At 43.7% G+C, this 21,505-nt stretch overlaps 2 protein-coding genes across 2 annotated transcripts in view; both read right to left on the bottom strand.

Annotated features, from left to right (window-relative positions):
- The window catches only part of LOC308250192 (uncharacterized protein), a 75,660-nt gene that overhangs the window by 2,093 nt on the left and 52,062 nt on the right, over positions 1-21,505 (bottom strand). Inside the window, exons 4-5 of the transcript XR_013960830.1 lie at positions 812-938; positions 546-606 (exon numbers count right to left, since the gene is read on the bottom strand). The gene's annotated coding sequence lies outside the window, so the exon portion shown is untranslated. The remainder of the gene's footprint in view (positions 1-545; positions 607-811; positions 939-21,505) is intronic.
- LOC308252450 (cytochrome c oxidase subunit 6C-like) lies at positions 20,979-21,255 on the bottom strand (the record flags this gene model as incomplete). The annotated part of the gene is made up of 1 exon (XM_080677095.1): positions 20,979-21,255. One exon carries the CDS (start codon positions 21,253-21,255, stop codon positions 21,028-21,030), a length of 228 nt encoding a protein of 75 aa, XP_080533221.1. The 3' UTR covers positions 20,979-21,027.

Here is a 21,505-nt window from a genome sequence, read left to right as displayed (position 1 = left end):
GATTTATAGCAAAATTTTAGGCTTTCCCCTTCTCTGAATAGATGATTAGAAACAATGTACTGAATGCTTTGCAAGAGTTTTCCTTTGCTGCTATCAAAACAGTGATATTCATGTAAAGGATTTATCAATACTCTTTCCATTTAAATTACTTTGCAAGTATTGACCTTCTTTGTCATACATAAGAAAGTAATTTGGCAGAAATTTTCTAAGAAGTAATAAATGTGAAGCAGAAGTTATTTTGGTTGCTTCTTTTTTAAAAATATTTTTTTATTGATTTCAGAGAGGAGGAGAGAGGGAGAGAGAGATAGAAACATCAATGATGAGAGAATCATTGATCAGCTGCCTTCTGCATGCCCCACACTGGGAATCAAACCCACGACCCAGACATGGGCCCTTGACCAGAATCAAACCCAGAACCCTTCAGTCTGCAGGCCAATGCTCTATCCACTGAGCCAAACCAGCTATGGCTGGTTGCTTCTTTTTAAATTTGGTAGCATTACAGGTTTCTCACAAAGATAGTGATTTCTATTCTGAGTGTGACTCACCTTGGTTTTCCCCTTTGGTTTTTGTACTGATCTTCAATGTCATAATCTTCCCATTTCTTTCCTAAAATGCAGAGCCAAAAAATTGATTCCAAACTATTAGAAACTGTAGAGAAATTATTAGATTCTATTTCTATGATGTGCTGTGACCATGTCCAGTTTATTTACCAATGCCCGCCCTTCCCACATTCTACATCTGAGAACAAGGCTGATGGCCAAGAAACACTTGTCCTCTAATTAACGAGGTGAAGATAAGTTGTCATCCTTACCTATGAAGGCCAGATTCCTGAAGGTTTCCCACATCACATCTCTGTAGAGTTTCTTCTGTGGAGAATCCAATAAAGCCCACTCCTCCAGAGTGAAGTTCACAGCCACATCCTCAAAGGCCACTGAGTCCTAAAACAGCCCAAATATGTGTAAAGTAGGATGAGTAAGACCAACAGCACTGGACACCCAGACTCCATTTATAGGAAGGTTACATCTGATTCTGTTGTCTCCAAACACTTATTCTATGACTTGATAATAAGAAACTCATTCTCTGTCCACATTTTCTTCCTCATATATTTACCAGCATCACGAATACATGGAAATTGTTTACACATTGTTACTGTGATCACATTACATCTCCCCCCACCCCTAATGGTAGAGTTCAGAGAATTTTGAAAAGGACAGAATTGTTGTTCAAATGAAACAAATATTATCATTTTAAGACGATCCATTTTTTGAGAAACATTCATCCCTTTCTTCGCTGCCCACCATTTACAACACTCCATGAGGCAGATGTTAGCATCTGCAATGAGGTTTCAATGAATAAAAACATAGTCAAGAATTACAAGCTTTTTCTCTAGTCTCATCACCAAACATGAAAGTCCAGGAGGCCTGAGGAAGTCCAACTTTTAACAAAGTCCAGCTGGCCATGTTCTAAATTCTTCTGGAAAATGAGAAGGAACTGTATGCAGCTGGCTGAATGGAAATATTCTTGGGGAGAAGCACTGCTCTTATCTGATGTAATATTTACCGCAGATTCAGCCCTTCTTTTCTTTTTGTCTGATTTGATGCATTAGAGGTTTATTTGGAACTTAGAGCTCAGAGAAAAGGAAGAAGGCATAGCAACTTACTCCACCAATCCCTACACTTATGGGCCTCAGGCTGCTTCTGGACACACACACTGAGGTAATAACAGGCCAGAAGAGCTCTTTCCAGCACAACCATAGCAGTCTATCCGGGGCCCTGCTGATACAGAGCAAGGGCCAGAGCTTAGATTTCAAGGGAGTATATTCATCATGTCCAGATGTCCACAACCTACACTAATAAAAGAGAAACATGCAAATTGACCGTCACTCTGCTACAACCACCAGCCAATCAGGAGTGAATATGCAAATTAACCTAACAAAAATGGCAGTGGCCATGGAGCTGGAGCGAGCAGGCTTGGGTTGTCCCTAGCACTGGAGGAAGCCAAGCTTCCTGCCCGCCACTGAAGGAGTGGCTGGGAGCCTGGGTCACCAGGGGATTCCAGCCCATCCTGGCCTCCGCTCAAGGAGGAGCTGGGAGCCTGGGTCACCAGGGGTCGTGGCCAGCCTGAAAATGGCCCTCAGCCCCACACCCAGGCTGGCCAGGAACCCCCACCCTGAAGGGGGTGTGGCCAGCTTCAAAACAGCCCTCAGCCCCTCACCTACACTGGCCACGCCCCCCCCAGTGGGGACCCTCACCCATGGGGGTGTGGCCAGCCTGCAAACCACCACAGGCCCCTCGCCCAGACTGCCCCATGCCCCAAGGGAACCCCCACCCTGATCTGGGACACCCTTCAGGGCAAACCAGCCACCCCCATCCCCCCCCATGCACCAGGCCTCTTTCTATACTAATAAAAGGGTAATATGCTAATTAGACTGGGAGACCTTCCAGACGTTTTTTTGGACAAAGTCATGGTGGCAGGGCCGAGGTAGAGGTGGTTAGAGGCCAAGAGGGGAGGGCTGTTGTGGGTGATCAGGCCAGGATGGGACGGCAGTTGTGGGTGATCAGGCCGGTGGGGGGGGAGCATTGGGGGTGAGCAGGCCAGCAGGGGGGGCAGTTGAGGGCGAGCAGGCCGGTGGGGGGGGGGCAGTTGAGGGGAGCATGCTGGCACCGGGGGCAGTTGGGGGTGATCAGGCTGGCAGGGGTGGAGGGCATTTGGGGGCAAGCAGGCTGGTGGCAGGGGGCAGATGGGGGCGAGCAGGCCAGCATGCAGAGTGGTTAGGGGCAATCAGGTAGGCAGGCAGGTGAGCGGTTAGGAGCCAGCAGTCTCGGATTGCGAGAGGGATGTCCAACTGCTGGTTTAGGCCCAATCCCTGTAAACTGGCAGTAGGACATCCTTTGAGGGGTCCCAGATTGGAGAAGGTACAGCCTGGGCTGAGGGACAATCCCCCCCATGCACGAATTTCATGCACCGGGCCACTAGTGGTATGATAACGAACTTGCTCGTGATTATAACATATGTAAAGGTTGCAGTAGTGATTTCCTCCAAAGGAACATATGACATCCATTCTCCAACCAGGAGGAAGTGTACTGACCAGCCTCTCTAGGGGCTGCCCTCCCTTCTTCTGTCATTTCCAAGTTCCCAGGGGAGTAAAGGAACAATAGCTCAACCCTCAGCTGATGACCTCACACACCACCTGCAGGGCATGAAAGGCTTTGTCACTGTCACAATGGAGGTGTCTGCATAGAGCAGGGCAGCTTCTCAGAAGGGCATTAAGTAGCCTGTGGGAGAAAACATGGTGCATGGGCATGCTGCTTTAGGAGGTTACAGGGTGAGCTAGTGTGCGAGTTCACACACCAGGGCAGGAGCTTGTGAGGATTCAATCATTTGCTACCACAAGAGGGCACACTAAGGCTTTCTTACCACCGTGTACAGATGTGGGGCGCAAGAGAAGGGAGGAGGAATGAGGTCCTAAAGCTGTCAGCAATCAATCAAGAATCAGAGCAGGAGCTTGCTGGTTTCTGGTCTGTCATTTCAGTAACTTAGAGGTTATCATTCCCAAACTCACAGGGAAAAAAAGCCAAAAAACGTGAAATCAACTTCTCTTCTTAGATGTATTTGAGCATTTACATCACAGAGCAACTCAGTGGTGTCAAAATTGGAAAAGAGAAAGTAAACTTGGCATTTAGAAAAATGTCCCAAATATTCTGTTCTTAACATGGCCTGTATTAAATATATATACTCTAATATATATATTTCAGCAGACTCTAATGCAAAGACAAAGACAAAAACAACAACAACAACACTATAGCCTTAATCCCTAGGTACCTTCTTCAAACATAAGGTTAAATATGCCTCACAGAAAGCCCTAACCAGTTTGGTTCAGTGGATAGAGCATCGGCCTGCAAACTGAAGGGTCCCAGGTTCGATTCCGGTCAAGGGCATGTACCTTGGTTGCAGGCACATCCCCAGTGGGGGCTGTGCAGGAGGCAGCTGATCGATGTTTCTCTCTCATCAATGTTTCTAACTCTCTATCCCTCTCCCCTCCTCTCTGTAGAAAAATCAATAAAATATATATTTTTAAAAGTAAATAAATATGCCTCATGGAAATACCTGAAGAACATAAAAGAGAGAAAGGAACACAACAAACCAGTAAAGTGACAACCACTGAGATCTTCGTCAAATTAATGAGATGACACACTGTAGACCCAGGATGTTCAGAGAACACTATACATGATAAACAACAAAAGTGCACACCCAAGTGTCTCCTATTCAACTAGACCAGGGGTCCGCAAACTCATTAGTCAACAGAGCCAAATATCAATAGTACAACGATTGAAATTTCTTTTGAGAGCCAAATTTTTTAAACTAAAACTTCTTCTAACGCCACTTCTTCAAAATAGACTCGCCCAGGCCATGGTATTTTGTGGAAGTGCCACACTCAAGGGGCCAAAGAGCCACATGTGGCTCACGAGCCACAGTTTGCCGACCACAGAACTAGACAAAAATCAAAGACAGAGAGAATACAGTGAAAGAAGCCAGAGGGGGAAACACCTTCGTTATATAGAAACAAAAAATTAGAATTAAATCAAACTTCTTTTCAGAAACCATGTAAGAAGAGAGTGGAGTAAAATATTTAAAGTTGTGAAAGAAAAAAAACCATCACCTAAAATGCTGTGTCAGGATAAAGTTACCTTTCAAAAATAAAGAATAAGGGCTTTCTTAGGTAAAATTTGAGGAAATTTCTTACTAGTACATCTTCTTTGAATAAAATGTTCAAAAATTCATCAGAAAGACTGTTAATGGTAAATGTGAAGGCTTAGGGAAAAATAAATGAAGATAAACTATCTTTTATATTTGTTATCATATAACATATATCGTTTTGTTTACAATATTAGAAATTATGTATTTGGTACTTTCTAACTATGGATAATTGAAATAAATGACTGCAGTGTGACAAGGGACAAAGAAGGGGGAGTTGGGAATAATGAGGGATAGGTACTTGCACACAGTGAAGGGGTGCAGTGTGACTCAACAGAGGCAGTTGCTTAGTTGTAAATGTATGCTGAAAACTCAAGGGCAACCACTAAAAAGTTTAAGAAAGTATGTGCATTTGATAGAAGAGATGAAAAATCAGATCAAATGCTCAATTAAAGCCAGAGAATGCAGGAAAAAAAAAAGGTTGAAAACAATAAAACGTTGAGCAAATTAAACCCAAAGTAAGCAGAATAAAATAAAAAATTAGAAAAGAATTCTAAAAAAAAAAAAAAAAAAAAAAAAATCAGTGAAAAAATAATCAGTGGAGGAAGAACAAAAACAAAAAGCTGTGTTTTGAGATGACTGATAAAATTGATAGGCACCTAGTCAACATAACTAAGGAAAGGGAGACAAACATTACAACTTAAGGCCATGATGGGTAAGTCTAAGGAGATAAAGGAGGTGGTCAACAAAGCCTACATAGTGAAGGGGTCTAGGAGGACACTGCCAAGAGTGCCTGTTGTGTGGCAATTTAAATAGTCTAGAGCAAGTATGTCAAACTCCTTCGAGGCATGCGGCCCGTTGGCTGCGAGTTTGATTTGTTTGGTCTAGCAGGGGTGGGCAAACTTTTTGACTCGAGGGCCACAATGGGTTCTTAAACTGGACTGGAGGGCCAGAACAAAAGCATGGATGGAGTGTTTGTGTGAACTAATATAATTCAAAGTAAAGGAGCGGAGGGGAGAGCAAGAGAACCGGATAGAACAGCCGGATCCGGCCCGCGGGCCGTAGTTTGCCCATGGCTGGTAGAGCCTTCTATGGTAGGAGTACCCACTCACGGTGGGGCAGATTGTAAGTAACAGCACAAATGGGTTCAAATAAAATTAGTAAACGAGAAATATGTTGCCTCTCAAACACAAAAGAATCTAGACAGTAATGTGGGTGATTTCAGAGAGGAAGGGGGGAGAGAGAGAGAGAGAGAGAGAGAGAGAGAGAGAGAGAGAGAGAGAGAGAGAGAGAGAGAGAGAGAGAGAAACATCAATGATGAGAGAGAAACATTGATCAGCTGCCTCCTGCACACCCCCTACTGGAGAGAGACTATGGAGACTGTAGCTATTTCTTCATGGTGTCACAAAGTGAGTGGCCTTCTGTTTATTAAATAATTTTTTTTTAATGTATTTTATTGATTTTTTACAGAGAGGAAGGGAGAAGGATAGAAAGTCAGAAACATCGATGAGAGAGAAACATTGATCAGCTGCCTCCTGCACACCTCCTACTGGGGATGTGCCGGCAACCAAGGTACATGCCCTCGACTGGAATCGAACCCGGGACCTTTCAGTCTGTAGGCCGACGCTCTATCCACTGAGCCAAACCGGTCAGGGCTAAATAATTTTTTAAAATGTAACAAAGACATCAGGGCTTCACAATATGTGTGGGGCAAAGGCTCATCTACTTTTTCTGAGCCCTTTTTTCCAATATATGTATGTCCTGAATGTCAAATGAATGTTCACAAAGAACAGGTAAACGCAGTTCAAATCCTGCCTGCAGAAGCTGTGTGCAGTGTCAATGGTGTTGATGTTCCCTAGAATAACCAGGTAAAGGTGTGCATGCCCCTTTGAAGGTGAAGGCCAACTGCAGCGGGAGGCTGTTAAAATAGTTACTGAACAGAGCAGACTTAACCAAATCGATGGCAGCAGAATGTGTAACAGTTGCTGAGTGGATGGAGTAATTTGCATAATGTGGGGGACAAGGAATAGGAGTTTTGCTGGGAACACAACCTAAAATTTGCAGTAATCCACAGACTAAATTCAAATGTTCAAAGGAGAAGCACTGGGGATAACCACTTGTTTCTAAAAAGTTTCTTATAACAGTTTTTAATCCTTGAAGGCCCTGTTTAATTTACACTGAGCCACATTAACTAATTTAAGTAAGGGGTAGGGACCATCAAGTCCCATTTTGTAAAGCCATTTAGGTGAAGAGTTCATTTAATTTAAATTCAGGAATGATTGGTTCAGAGCTATCCTGCTCATTATGGAATATTTTAGGACTCTGGGTGCTATGACTATGAAAAAAGGCCAAGATTTCTGATGGTTAAGGTGAGTATACCACTTTGTCCTCCATAAGATCATGAAGTTCCTCATTTTAATTTATTGAGGTCTCAGGTATAACTGTAATTTGAGAACTAGCATGAGTCATTGTGTAAGGGTTTTTCAATTATTGCATTAGAGGAGTTGGCAACATTATTTCAAAACCTATGTTTTAGAGGCTCAAAGCCAAGGAGTCCCCTCTTATCATTTTTGTTATGTAAATTCTTTTAGTATGTTTTGGATTTCCAATTTGGTCAAATTGTGTAATATATATATATATATATATATACACACACACACACTCTGAGTGGCCAGATTATTATGATCTCTGAACGCATAATAATCTGGCTACTCAGTGTATATATATATTAGAGGCCCAATGCATAAATTCGTGCATGGGTGGGTCCAGCCAGCCTGGCCAGGGGGAGGGGACATGGGCGGTTGGCCAGCCCGCCTGCTGGTAGAACTCCTGGTTGAGGGGACAATTTGCATATTAACATTTTATTATATAGATATACACTGAGTGGCCAGATTATTATGCGTTCAGAGATCATAATAATCTGGCCACTCAGTGTATATATACCAGAGGCCCAGTGCACAAAATTCATGCATGGGGGTGGGGGGGGTGTCCCTCGGCCCAGCCTGCACCCTCTCCAATCTGGGATCCCTCTCACAATCCTGGACCACTGGCTCCTGATCGCTCACCTGCCTGCCTGCCTGGTCACCCCTAACTGCCCCCCTCCCGCCGGCCTGATTGCCCCTCACTGCCTCTGCTTGCTGGCCTGATCACCCCTAACTGCCCCCCCGCTGCAGGCCTGCTTGCTCCTAACTACCCTCCCCGCTGGCCTGGTCACCCCTTACTGCCTCCCTGCCGGCCTAGTTGCCCCTAACTGCCCCTCGCTCCTGCCAGCCTGGTTGTCCCCAAATGCCCCCTCTGCAAGCCTGGTTGCCCCAACCTACTCCCCACCCCCCCTGGTGGCCTTGTTGCCCCCACACAGCCTGCTTGTTCTGTCACTTGGTCATCCCTCACTACCCCCCCTGCCGGCCTGGTCACCCCACGCAGCCTGCTGTTCAGATGTTTGGTCGTCCCTCACTAACCCCCCTGGCGGCCTGGTTGTAGGAAGCCATCTTGTGAGGGCGTGAGGGTTAACTTGCATATTACCTATTTATTTTATTGATTTCAGAGAAGAAGGGAGAGAGAAACATCAATGATGAAAGAGAATCATTAATCAGCTGCCTCCTGCACACCCCCTACTGGAGATCAAGCCCACAACATGGGCATGTGCCCTGACTGGGAATCCAACTGTGATCTGGTTCAGCGCTCAACCATTGAGCCACATTGCCCAGGTATGGCCTTTTTTTTTTTTTTTTTTATATATATATATATATTTTATTGATTTTTTACAGAGAGGAAGGGAGAGGGATAGAGAGTTAGAAACATCGATGAGAGAGAAACATCAATCAGCTGCCTCCTGCACATCCCCTACTGGGGATGTGCCCGCAACCAAGGTACATGCCCTTGACCGGAATCGAACCTGGGACCCTTCAGTCCACAGGCTGACGCTCTATCCACTGAGCCAAACCAGTTTCGGCGGTATGGCCTTTTTTTAATGCCCATTTTCTCCTGTTCCCTCTCTTGTGTACTTTTCTATTTTGTATTTTAGGTCACTGGGTAAACTTCAGGTAAATTTGTAAATTTTTCTTCTAGAGGACCTCAAATTGGTGCCTTTAGGGTTAGGGGCCTCCCCACGGAAATGGTGGCTATATAGGATTTAAGGACCATGGGCCTAAGTCCAGTTTGAATTAATCCCTTGGCTGTGCCACAGTGAGGCCCTGGGTGTTGTCCCCAATAACCTGGAGGGTCAGGATCTGTGTTGCAGTAGAAGCAGGTGCAGCAGCAGAGGTACTTAAGGATCCTGGGGAGCCCTCTGGTATTAGGGAAGGGGACTCGGCCTACCACCTATGGGCTTTCTTTCCCCATATCTTCTCTTTCTCTCTGAAATACATGCCCTTTCTTTCTTTCTTTCTTTCTTTCTTTCTTTCTTTCTTTCCTTCTTTCTTTCCTTCTTTCTTTCTTTCTTTCTTTCTAGGGAAAGACAGAAAGAAATACCAATGTGAGAGAAACACAGCGATTGGTTGCCTCCTGCATGCACCCCAACCAGGGCCCCAGTCAGGGAGAAGCCTGCAACCAAGTGCATGCCCTGGGCTGGAATTGAACCCCGGACCCTTCGGTCCGCAGTCCTACACTCTATCCCAGCTGTGGGCAAACTACGGCCCAGGGGCCGGATCCAGCCCGTTCGGCTGTTCTATCCGGCCCACGGAGCTGAAAGAGCGGAGGGTTCTCTTGCTCTCCCCTCCGCTCCTTCACCAGCAGCAGTGTTAACATGGCAATGTCGGGAAACACGGCTGCAGCTCCTTCTTCTGAGTGGGCGGATTTACATCCGCCCATTCAGTAAAAGGAACAACCTCTCAATCTTCCAGAGGCTCCTTGTAATGCCCCCAGACGAGTCTCCCGACATCACCCTGGGAATGCGTAGACACGTTATCGTGGTGATGTAGGGAGACACGCCCCTGGAGAGCACAGTATCAGAGCCTTTCTGAGGTAAGATTAAGAGCTCTACTCAAACACAATTTTTTCCTGTTCCCACATTCTGTATATCACAATGACTTGTTAATAAAACAACAAAGACTTTCAGCTTTTAGGGCTTGTATCCACTGCAGTTTTTTTCCCCACTGCGGACGCGTGCAGCAGGGAAAAAGACACACAGAGGACATGTCACACTAGCCATGCTGCGGCTGCATTTTTTTGCTGATACGGATGCGGTATCAGTAACGCTACCGTGGCCACTAACCGCATTTACTGTTTACACATTTTGTTCTTTTCTATTTGTTTTAGTTTTAAATTATTTTATTATATTTAAGTTTAATTTGAAAGGCTTTTGTACCTTTCCTTTGTTAGGCAATTTTATTTTGCCTTTGCCATCTTCAATATAAAGTATGTTATTGTGCTATGATTCCTCCATTTTTTGAAGTTTCAAATTATAATTAGTGTTTATATTCTTCTTGTTAAAATGTTTGAAATGAATAAAACTATTGAAATAATAAAAAAAAAAAAGACCGTACCCTTTTATGTAATGATGTTTACTTTGAATTTATATTAGTTCACACAAACACTCCATCCATGCTTTTGTTCCGGCCCTCCGGTCCAGTTTAAGAACCCATTGTGGCCCTCGAGTCAAAAAGTTTGCCCACCCCTGCTCTATCCACTGAGCCAAACTGGCTAGGGCAGAAATACCTGTTCTTTAAGGACTGACCACCTGATGGGCTCACTTCACTCATGGGGTATACTCATTCTTGTACCACCCCTTAGGCCCACCCTACTGTGGACATGACCCCAGCCTCATTCATACATTCATGCTAAAGACACAAAGGTTTCAGCCAAGACACTGACCCCAGGGCCACTTTAAGGAGGATCCCATTCCCATACTCCTGATCCTAAAGAATGAGACATTACCTAAACTGTCAACCCAGAGTCTTCTGAAGACAGAACTAAGGCCAGATGGAGTCAACAATACACCACAGGGCAGCACGGCTCACGCTCACGGGAGAGGCTCCCCAGGAAGCAGCATCTCCCAGAACAGAAGCCTCCAGGTTCTTATCAGCCTGACCCGTAAGGACAGGGGAAGGGGCGGGGGGCGGAGGGGGGGTGCGGGGCGGGGGGAGTGGCTTATGTTTCCCAAAGTCAAATATCTAACTTGTGGAGCCCGACCACTCATGATAATAACAAGCCCAAGTATGAAAAATAGGCATTTACACTGCCTTGTTTTGATATAAAAACACACTAATGGGATGAGCAAGAAGAGAACAAAAATGGTCACTTGAGGGTGGAGGGAGTTAGAGCACAGGAGGGAAGCAGGATATGCAGGCAATGACCTTTTTTTAAAAAAATATATTTTATTGATTTTTTTACAGAGAGGAAGGGAGAGGGATAGAGAGTTTAGAAACATCGATGAGAGAGAAACATCAATCAGCTGCCTCCTGCACACCTCCTACTGGGGATGTGCCCGCAACCAAGGTACATGCCCTTGACCGGAATCGAACCTGGGACCTTTCAGTCCGCAGGCTGATGCTCTATCCACTGAGCCAAACCGGTTAGGGCAGACAATGACCTTCTTAAATTACCTTCCTCTCAGGCATTTAAAAAAAAAACTTACCCACGCATTGTTTATTTAAATCAAGAAAAGACAATTAGCCCAGCTGGCATGGCTCAGTGGTTGAGCATTGACCTATGAACCAGGAGCTTGAGCATCAACCTATGAACCAGGAGCTCGAAGTTTGATTCCTGGGAAGTTCGATTCCCAGGGAAGTTCGATTCCCAGGGAAGTTCGATTCCCAGGGAAGTTCGATTCCCAGGCGGGGCACATACCTGCTCGGTCCCGGGTGTGGGGCGTGCAGGAGGCAGCTGATTAATGATTCCCATCATTGATGTTTCTATCTCTCTCTCCCTCTCCCTTCTTAAATAAAAAGAAAAAAAAAAAGAAAAGAAAATTATATACATCATATTATAATCATCATTATTAAGTGCTTTTTAATATTATTTTTAACTTTTCTACATAGGAAACCACTCCAAAACTTAAGCCTTTAGAAAGTAAATGATATAAAACTTCAGAGTATAAAAAAATTTACAAATCCCTTTCTAACTAAAAACAAACAAACACACAAAATGCCAAGGAGATTTATAATACTTTTTCATCCACTATATTTCACACTCTGGATATTTTCAAGAATGAATTGCATAGTTTGCATAGTATATACATTAGGGGCTTGGAATTCAGCCCCTACCAGAAATTTCAAAAATTTACATAAGTTTTTATTTGTTTCCTCATATCAATGAAAATCAAAATTCAATTGTTTTCCTCCGATCCATTAAAATAGAACTTTATTTACTTTAGGAAAAGTGTAGCCTTTTACACGTCAAGTTCTCTAGGACAGGATGTAAAAATGGAAAATGCATCTGAGAACTTAAAAACACTCATCTCCTATGTACATGTTCTCTTGCCTGAATGGGAACAAAATTTTGTTTGGTTTTGCACAATCAGTCTCACCTTATTCACATCATTTCCCTCAGTCAAGTTATAGCTTAAAAGCCCAGATGCCATGGAAATGAGAACCAAAGGGCTGCAATATTCAAGGGGTAAAGGAATCCAATGAAAAGAAACCGCAATATTGGAATCAAAACAGATCAACAGCCTGCTTCCTTACAGGTAAGGAAAAAGCCCACATTGAGAAAGCTGAATACAATCACACCCCTGAGGGAAACCCCTAGAGTGGGAAGGATGGGAGGGACACCTGAGCAGCCCCAGGGATAAACATGGGGCTCCACACACCCTCCCATCCCGTAAGCATGGAAGCCTCCCTCCCCCAGGCTTCCATTCTTACCAGTGAGGAAACTCTCAACCCGATTCAATTCAAGGTCCTGAACCAAATGCACTCCTCAATTCATCAGACCTCTGTCCAGGAGTCAAAACCCCTGAGCCTCAAAGACTTTCTGAATGTGCAAAAATTACACTCACAGTGCACCTACACTGTGGATGCAAAACTCAAACCTAAGATCTAAAAATGTCTAGGCCTAAGGAGCTATAACCTCAGCCCTGGCCAATGTGGCTCAGTGGCTGGGAGCGTAGTCCCACGCACCGGAAGGGCATGGATTCTATTTCCGGTCAGGCCCACACCTGGGTTTCAAGTTCAGTCCCCAGCTGGGTCAGGGCGAGTGCAGGAGGCAACCAATCGATGTTTCTCTCTCACATGGATCTCTAATTCTCTCTCTCCAGGGCTCTAGCTTCTCTTAATTCTGCCAATGTAGGACACCTGCGGGAGTGGTTCCCCAGGAAGATTACCTGGGTCTTCAATAACTTCCCAGGCTCAAGGAAGTCTTGGTTTGAGTCACTGACCACAGGACTCTAACCCCCACTGGAGTTGCTTTGGGGGTTAAAACAGTGTTTAAAAGCCCAGTGTTTAAAACAGTCCACCAAAATCACATACACGCAGCCTCATGTGGAAAGGAAGAAAATTGTCAGGGTCTTGTACTAGCCAATTAGAAAACTTCTAATGCCTATTATTTCCAGGAAAAGCATTGGTTTGTAAATAATTAAATACTCGAAGGCCTCTACTCTGCAAGTCTAAACCCTGCAATTTGATTTGAAAACACCCAAAGCAAAAAAAAAAAAAAAAAAAGGAAAGAAAGAAAAGGAAAGCCAACCACATATCTCAGAAACTTTACATGCTTAGAGGAATATAGAATAAAATAAGAATTCTATACAAATGGAATGTAATACTGAAATATTTTATTTTTTCTGGAAGTCACCTCCTTCTTGCCTGTTTGAAAGTATTTTCTATTGTGTTTCAAGCTCTTATTAAGTATATTTGATCCCTACTGAAAAAAGAAGACTTAAGACTTAATCAATGCATCTTCTCAAGGTGACAAGACCCTGAGAGGGGCAGTGTGACAGGACAGATTATCCAGTTAAGCTTCGAAAGAGGAACCTCCATCCAAAGAACTTCTCAGGATGCCTGTGCCCAAGGAAGGTCCTGGAGAAAGAGGGAAGGGGATTTCAAGCAATCTGATTTCAAGTTCTCGGCTTTCCTCTCCAGTAAAATATCCATAGACACAAAATAAATCTTTACAAATTTAGGGTCTTGTCCCAGAAAGAGCTAGGTTGGAAGCACAGGGTTGTGGATTTGAGACCTTGCTCCCCAAACATGTGGAAAACTCAAGAGGAACACAGTCCTCCTGGGGACACAGAAAGGGCTGGTGTCCAGTTCGGAAGCGTCCCTGTGGGAAAAATTTTGTTTTGAGTTTATTTGGTCCAAACAGAGGATATGCCTAAAAGCAACATCTCAACAGACTGAGAAAAATGCTTCTCAGTAAGAGACCTTTACAATTTTCTTCCAGTTTGCATTTAGAATTAAGGAGGAAAGGAAGATTAGACTGTGGGAGAAAGCCAGGTAGGGATTGGATTACAGGACACCGAAAAGATTATGTGCTCGCCTGAGGGCGGTTGTTTCCAAGAGGCACGGCTAAGGTGTGCTCACCTAGATGCACAAGAACAATGGACAGGACTTGCTCCAGGCAAAGGGAAACGCTTTACTAAAGGAGCTGTGTGCTGGGGCTTGACTAGCGACCACAACCTGCCTAGTTAGGAATTTATGATCTGATCGCGCTGTTAGGTTACTTTCGGTTAGATTATTACTCCGCCCTCTTTTCTCCACACCTGACCCCCCCACTGACCACAGCTCCTCCCACAAACCAACCCCGGAGACCAAGTCATAATTGCCCCCTGAGACCCTCCCCGTGGTCCCGCACCATCTGGGGAGTGTTGCCCAGAAAGGTTGCGGGGCTGAAGTCCCCGCGCCGAGACGGGAAAGGACACCAACGCTGTGTGCCGGAGGGGACAAGGTCCGAGCATCGCCCCAATGGACTGGGGTCCTCAGACTCCGAGGTGATGGGGTGAGGCCAGTCCCGCCACAGCCGGTTTCAACCGGTTCAAACCAGCCCCTCCTCACGTCTCTGCACCCCACCGCGCACTCACCATGTCTAGGTTTCCTGGGCCTCCCCGAATCCTTCCTAGGGACTCCCAGACCAGTGCAGATCACAGCGCGAGAGACGCTGCAGGAGACCCACTCAGGAACGTGAAGGGCAGGCAACGCGGGACCCTAGCACTTGTGCAGCCTTAAGAGCTGTACTGGGCGCGTTGCCCCACCCACTTGCCCCAGCGCGCTCTTGATTGGACAGGTCCCAAGGCTGAGTGACAGCCAGAGGGAGAACCTTGGCTCTGCCTACACAGCCTCCCTTGGTGAATGGGAAGCTAACCCAACTTGGGACTTTGCCATAAACAGAATGTTTTCTAATCCTGAGGCCGCCCATGTAGTTTTCCCCAGCTCTTTGTGAAGGAGAGGGCACAGGGAATCATGATTCAGTTTCCAGACGGAGCAAGTACGTACAGACATGAAGTTGGCCCAGGCCAAGCCACACTGGAGCGAGAGGGTCTCATGTCCTCTAAGGGTCAAGGGCTTGGCGGTAAGGCTGTGAGTCCACTCATAAAACTGTGGCCCTTGTTTAGAAATGCAGACAGTGAAATCTGACTTCACCATCTATTATAGAGTCTGGCTCCATTTTAGTCTTTGATCCTTGCAAGCCTAGAACCTTCTACCCATCTCTTCTCCAACCCCACTCATTCTGTCCTTAAGAGAAAGAATCCCAGAGCACTTGGCTCTGGTGGGAAGTTATAACCCCCAAGCATCAGTCTGGGCGCAAGGACTCTTCTCAGCGGAACAACAGGGTGAGATGTGTTCATTACATTCTCAGGTGTACATTTCACACTGGAAAATTTTTTAATTTAGATCGCTTTTTACCTGTGTCCCTAGAGAACTTTAAAATGCAGACAAGTATAATACCCCTAAGGCAAATGATTTCTATTTTTAATAATATAAGAAAAATAATAAATCATTCTGTAGATGTGGGATGCACCTGGAAACTTTTTCCTCCCAGCTTTGTTGAGCTATAATTGAAAAATAAAATTGTCTATATTTAATAAATGTGTAATCACTGTGTTGTTCAACTGAATCTAATATAATATTGTGTGTCAACTGTAACTGAAAAATACATTTTTAAAAAGTATGGTATATAAGAGGAAGCAAGTTTAAGTTAAAAAATAAACTTAGATCAGTATACTATTAAAGATTATATTATAATTTCCTTTTTATACATACTTTAATAACATCCTATCTAATAAAGAGGGAATATGCTAATTAACCATCACTCCATCACAAAGATGGCTGCACCCACAGCTGAGGCCAAGTTCCCATAAGGGGCCTTAACAAGCAATCAGCAGGGACCTGAGGCTTGACAGGTCCCTCCTGTGGGGCTTGACAGGGGACCTCAGGCTGGCAGGACTTAACAGGGGACCTCAGGCTGCTCTCCACACCCGGCAGGGCTTGACAGGGGACCTCAAGGTGCACTTCCCGTCCTGGTGCTGGGCTAGGGGACCTCAGGCTGCTCCCCCTGCCCCAGCACCGAGCCAGGGGACCTGAGGCTGTGCCCCCCTGCCTGGCAGGTCTTGACAGGGGACCTCAAGATGCACCCCCAGTGCTGGGTCAGGGGAACTCAGGCCTTGTCCTCTGCCAAGGGGGGACCTGAGGCTGCACCCCCCTGCCAATGGGGCTTGACAGGGGACCTGAGGCTGTTCCCCCCTCCCGGTGCCAAGCCGGGGGACCTCAGGCCACGCCCCCCCATCCTGGCGCCAGGCCAGGGGACCTGAGGCTACGTTCCCTGCCCAGCAGGGCTTGACAAGGGTGGGACTAGCCAGGTCTGGATCTATCCCAATGAGGCAGCGGGGGCAGGGGGATGGGGGGCAGCCGGGTCTGGGTCTCACGCGATTTTGAGGCGCATGTGGGTGGGCAGGGACTTGACTCTGGGTCCCGTGGTGTGCCCCAGACTCTAACAGGAGGAAGGTTTTCATATACATTTTACTAATTTTCTTTAATCTCTGACACTTCTATTATAGAAAAAGGGCAAATAGCAATATTAAATTATTTCCTCTAATTAATCCCCTTTTAATGTGCACAAATTTTGTGCACCGGGCCACTAGTTCATAATATAAAAAGACAAAATTTTACTTTTACTCATTTAACAAGTGATGCATGCTGCTTAATTTATTTTAAATTAAGTGTGCAAGAAAGAGCATGGTTTATCTACACATTCAAAAGGACACACACACACACACACACACACACACACAAAAACAACCCACACACCAAAAACATTCCAATTAAAAAATGGGCAAAGAACCCTGAATAGACACTTCAAAGAGGACATACAGATGGCCAATAAACATATTAAAAGATGCTCAACTCACTAATTATCAGACAGATGCAAATTAAAACCACAATGAGATATCACCACATACCTGTCAGATCAGCTGTCATCAATAAACCAAGAAACAACAAGTGTTGCAGAGGATGTGGAGAAAAGGGAACCCTTGTGCACTGTTGATGGGAATGCAGATTGGTACAGCCACTGTGGAAAGCAGTATGGAGTTACCTCCAAAAATTAAAAATGGAACTGCCTTATGACCCAGTTATCCCACTTCTGGGAATTTATCCAAAGAAACCCGAAACCCTAATTCGAAAGAATATATGCAGCCCTATGTTCATTGCAGCATTATTTACAATAGCCAAGATCTGGAAGCAGCCCAAATGTCCATCAGTAGATGAGTGGATAAAACAGCTCTGATACATTTACATAATGGAATACTACTTGGCTATAAAAAAGGAAATTTTACCCTTTGCGACAGCATGGATGGGCCTGGACAACATTATGCTAAGTGAAACAAGCCAGTCAGAGAAAGACAAGTATCGTATGATTTCACTCATATGTGGAACCTGATGAACAAACTGAACTAACAAGCAAAATAGAGACAGAAACAGAGAGAGCAGGCTAATAGCTGGGGCGGGGCGGGGGGGGGGGGCGGGGGGGGCGGGGGGGCGGGGTGAGCTGAACAGAAAAAAAAAGAGAAAGAACTCACTGACAGGGACAAATCTGTGGTGATTTCGGGGGCGGGGGGGAGGGTTAGAGGTGGAAAAGGGTGTAGAAGAGATAAACAGTGATGGAAAAATGAAATTAAAACTAATTTATGTTGAGGAAAGTCCCCTGAATGCCACGAAGTATACTTTCATTTAGTTTGCCCTTGGGTCAAGCCAGAAAAAAAAAAAAGTTAATACTGTGTTTGGGGACCAAGTGTGTTTTATTATATATATAATTGGTTTCAGAGATAAAAGGAGGATAGAGAGATAGACACATCAATGATGAGAGAGAATCATTGATTGGCTGCCTCCTGCACGCCCCCTACTGGGGGACTGAACCCTCAATCCGGGCATGTGCCCTTGACTGGAATCAAACCCGGAACCCTTCAGTCCGCAGGCCAATGCTCTATCCACTGAGCCAAACGGGCTAAGGCCCAAGTGTGTTTTGATATGTAGATTGAAACTTAACTAGGTGTTACAACCCTCCAAATTGTTTCCATGCCTGATTTTTGGAATTCTTGAAAAAAAAAATCACTTCAAAAAAAATCACTTACTTTATTATTATAATTGTTATATCATGTTTTGCTGCTAAAGGAGGAGACAGAGCACTTTCAGGTGGCTTTTGCAAGTGCTTTGCTAGAAATAAACGGTGGTTTCCGATCATTTTATTTCCAATAAAGGAAAAGCCAAATTGGATAAAAGGAAAAAAAATTCTCTATATTTAAAGACTACAACTTGATGATTTGATATACACATATTGTGTCATATACTTGAAATTTGCTAAAACAATGAATTAAGTGTTCTCTCCACACACAAAACAGTAACTGTGTAAGATGATGGATGTATTAATTAACCTGGAAATTCTAAAATGCCTGGGATATTAGATAGCAAAACTCTGAATGCATTTCCTTATTTATATGAACAAGTTTCATTGGGATGTAATTCACGTACTATGCACTACACCTCGTTAAAGTGTACAATCCAAAGTATACAACTGAATGGTTTTCAGGATACTCACGTATATGTGCAATCATCACTACAGTTCACTTTTGAACATTTTTGTCACCTAAAAAAAAAAAAGAAAGAAAAAACCCTCCCCTTTTAGCTATAACTTCCAAATTTCCCGTCTTCCTCTCCAATCTCTAGCCCTGGGAAACTGTGAGTTTACTTTCTGTCTCTACAGATTTCCCTATCCGAGGCTTTGATATGAAAGGAATTCTATGACCTATGTTCTTTGTGATTGACTTCACTGATAAAGCATAATTTTTTCAAAGTCATCCATGTTGTAGCGTGGGCCCATACTTCATTTATTTCTATGGGCAAATAGTATCCTATTCGATGGATAAAATTCATCTATTCACCCATTAATGTATATTTGATTTGTTTCTACTTTTTGACTATTGTACATAATGTTGCTATAAATTTTATGTAAAAGATTTGTTCAAATATGTGTTTTCATTTTGCTTGGACATATACCTGTGATGAGATTAATGGATCATATGGTAATTCTATGTTTAATTTTTGAGAAACTTACAGTAGGTTTTCCATAGTGGCTACACCATTTTATATTGCACCACCCATGTATGAGGGTTCAAATATCTCCGCATGTCCTTGGCAATTTGTGTTACTATCTCACTTTTTTTATTTTTAAAGTATATTTTTATTTATTCCAGAGGGGAAGGGAGAGGAAGAGAGAGATAAGAAACATCAATGATGAGAGAGAATCATTGATTGGCCTCCTCCTACATGCCCCCACTGGGGATCAAGCCAGCAACCAGGCATATGCCCTGACTGGGAATAGAACTGGTGACCTCTTGGTTCCTGGGTCGATACTCAACCGCTGAGCCACACCCAGCCAGGCACTACCTCACTTTTTGATTCTAGCTATCCTAGTGTTTGTGAAGTGGTATCTCATTGGGGTTAGGACTTAGTTTCTCTTTAGCATTTCATGGATGATTAATGATGTACAGCATTTTTTTCATGTGCTCTTGACCATTTGTCTATCTTCCTAGAAGGTGCATTTAATCCTTTGCCATTTTTAAATTAAGTTTTTGACTTTCTATAATCTATAATAATAAAAGTGTAATATGCTAATTAGACCGGATGTCCTTCTGGACGACCTTCCAGATGAAGCCAGGGCTTCGAGAGAAGCCCAGGTCCCAGGTGCCAGAGGGAAGCTGGTGCTGGCAGCCGGGGGAAGGAAGGCCTACTCTTGCACGAATTTCGTGCATTGGGCCCCTAGTTAAGTTATAAGAGGTCTCTAGATATCTTTGATGCAAGGTTCTTATCAGATATATTTGTAAAATTCTTCTATTCTGTGGGTTGTGTTTTCACTCTCTTGTCTTAAGAATTTACTTGTGATTGTGGTAATGTGCACATACTATAAAATTTACATTTTTGACCTTTCATAAGTGTGTCGTTCCGTAAGGAGAATAATATTGACATTATTTTTTCACATTGATATTTAAAATGAATTTTCAGGACTGCTTTCACCTTGCAGAAGTAAAACTCTCTCCCATTAGACACAACTAATTCTCCTCACCCCAGCTCCTAGCAACAACCATTCTACTTTTTCTCTATAAATTTGACTACCTTATACAAATAAAATTATACAGCACTTAATCTTTTTTGACAGGTTGATTTAACTTAGCATAATGCCCTTAACGTTCTTCCATGTTGTGGCATGTGTCAGAATTTGCTTTCTTTTGAAAGCTGAAAAATGTTTTGCGGTATGAATGTGCCAAATTTTTTGGATCCATTTATCTGATGATGAGCAGTTGGGTTAGTCCCACCTTTTGGCTATTGTAAATAATGCTAATATGAACATGAGTAAACTTGTATCTGCTTGAGTCCTGGCTTTCAATTCTTTTGGATATTTATGCACAAGTAGTATTGCTAAATCAAATGGTAACTCAGCACTTTTTTTCTTATAAACCGTCATGTTTTCAAACTAGCAACACAATTTTATATTCCCAGCAATTTCTGCACAAGGCTTTAAATGGATGTTTTTACTCTCTGGATGGTGTCCTTTGAAGCACAAAGTCATTAATATCATTAAGTCTAAATTATTATTTTTTTCATTATTGTCCTCTGTGTTATAGCTAACAATAGTTTGCCAAATCCAAGGTCAGGAATTCTTTTGTATGTTTTATCTAAGCTTGTTTTCATTATGTCTGTTATTTAAGTCTTTGATCCTTCTGGGTAAATTACAGTATGTGGTATGATGTATATAGTAAAACCTGTTTCTTTTTCCCCCCCACAGTATTTCATTGTTTACTTATCAAGAGAAACTATTCCTTAGCTCAAATATTCATATTTCATAGTTCAGGAATGCAGGTCAGTGATAAACTTCCGTGGAATTCAACCCAAAGAAATTCTTTACATTCCAAGATCACTTTGTACTCTGAAAGATACCAGCCTTCCTCATCTCCTCAAAATCTTTCATGGAATCATAATTTCTATAGAAATCTGCATATGCCTTCTTTCTGGGTTCAGCTACACCAAACTTATAGGAAGCTGCAACCCCCAGGGATACAATCATGGCTCCAACAGTATGAAATCTCAGATGCTTGGCCAGAAGGCTGTGCATCTGAGGTTTTGGCAAAATACCGGAAGACATGGTAGTTATATTCTCCTCAACACCAATGTCCGTCCTTCCAGAGGGAGAACTGGATGATGCCCTGCAAAACCTGTTTCTTTTGCATGTGGTTATCCAGTTGGCCCAGCACCAATTTATGAAAAAAAAGGGGGGGGGGGGATGAAAATGAATTCTTTCCCCATTCTTGGTACCCTTTTCAAGTATCAGCTGCCCATGATGTAGGAGTTCATTTCTCAAATCTCAATCTGTATGTCTATCCTTGTGTCAGTAC

The sequence above is a fragment of the Plecotus auritus genome, assembly GCF_963455305.1.
Source record: "Plecotus auritus genome assembly, chromosome: 6".
Taxonomy (NCBI): Eukaryota; Metazoa; Chordata; class Mammalia; order Chiroptera; family Vespertilionidae; genus Plecotus; species Plecotus auritus.
This window is presented reverse-complemented; position numbering and strand designations above follow the sequence as displayed.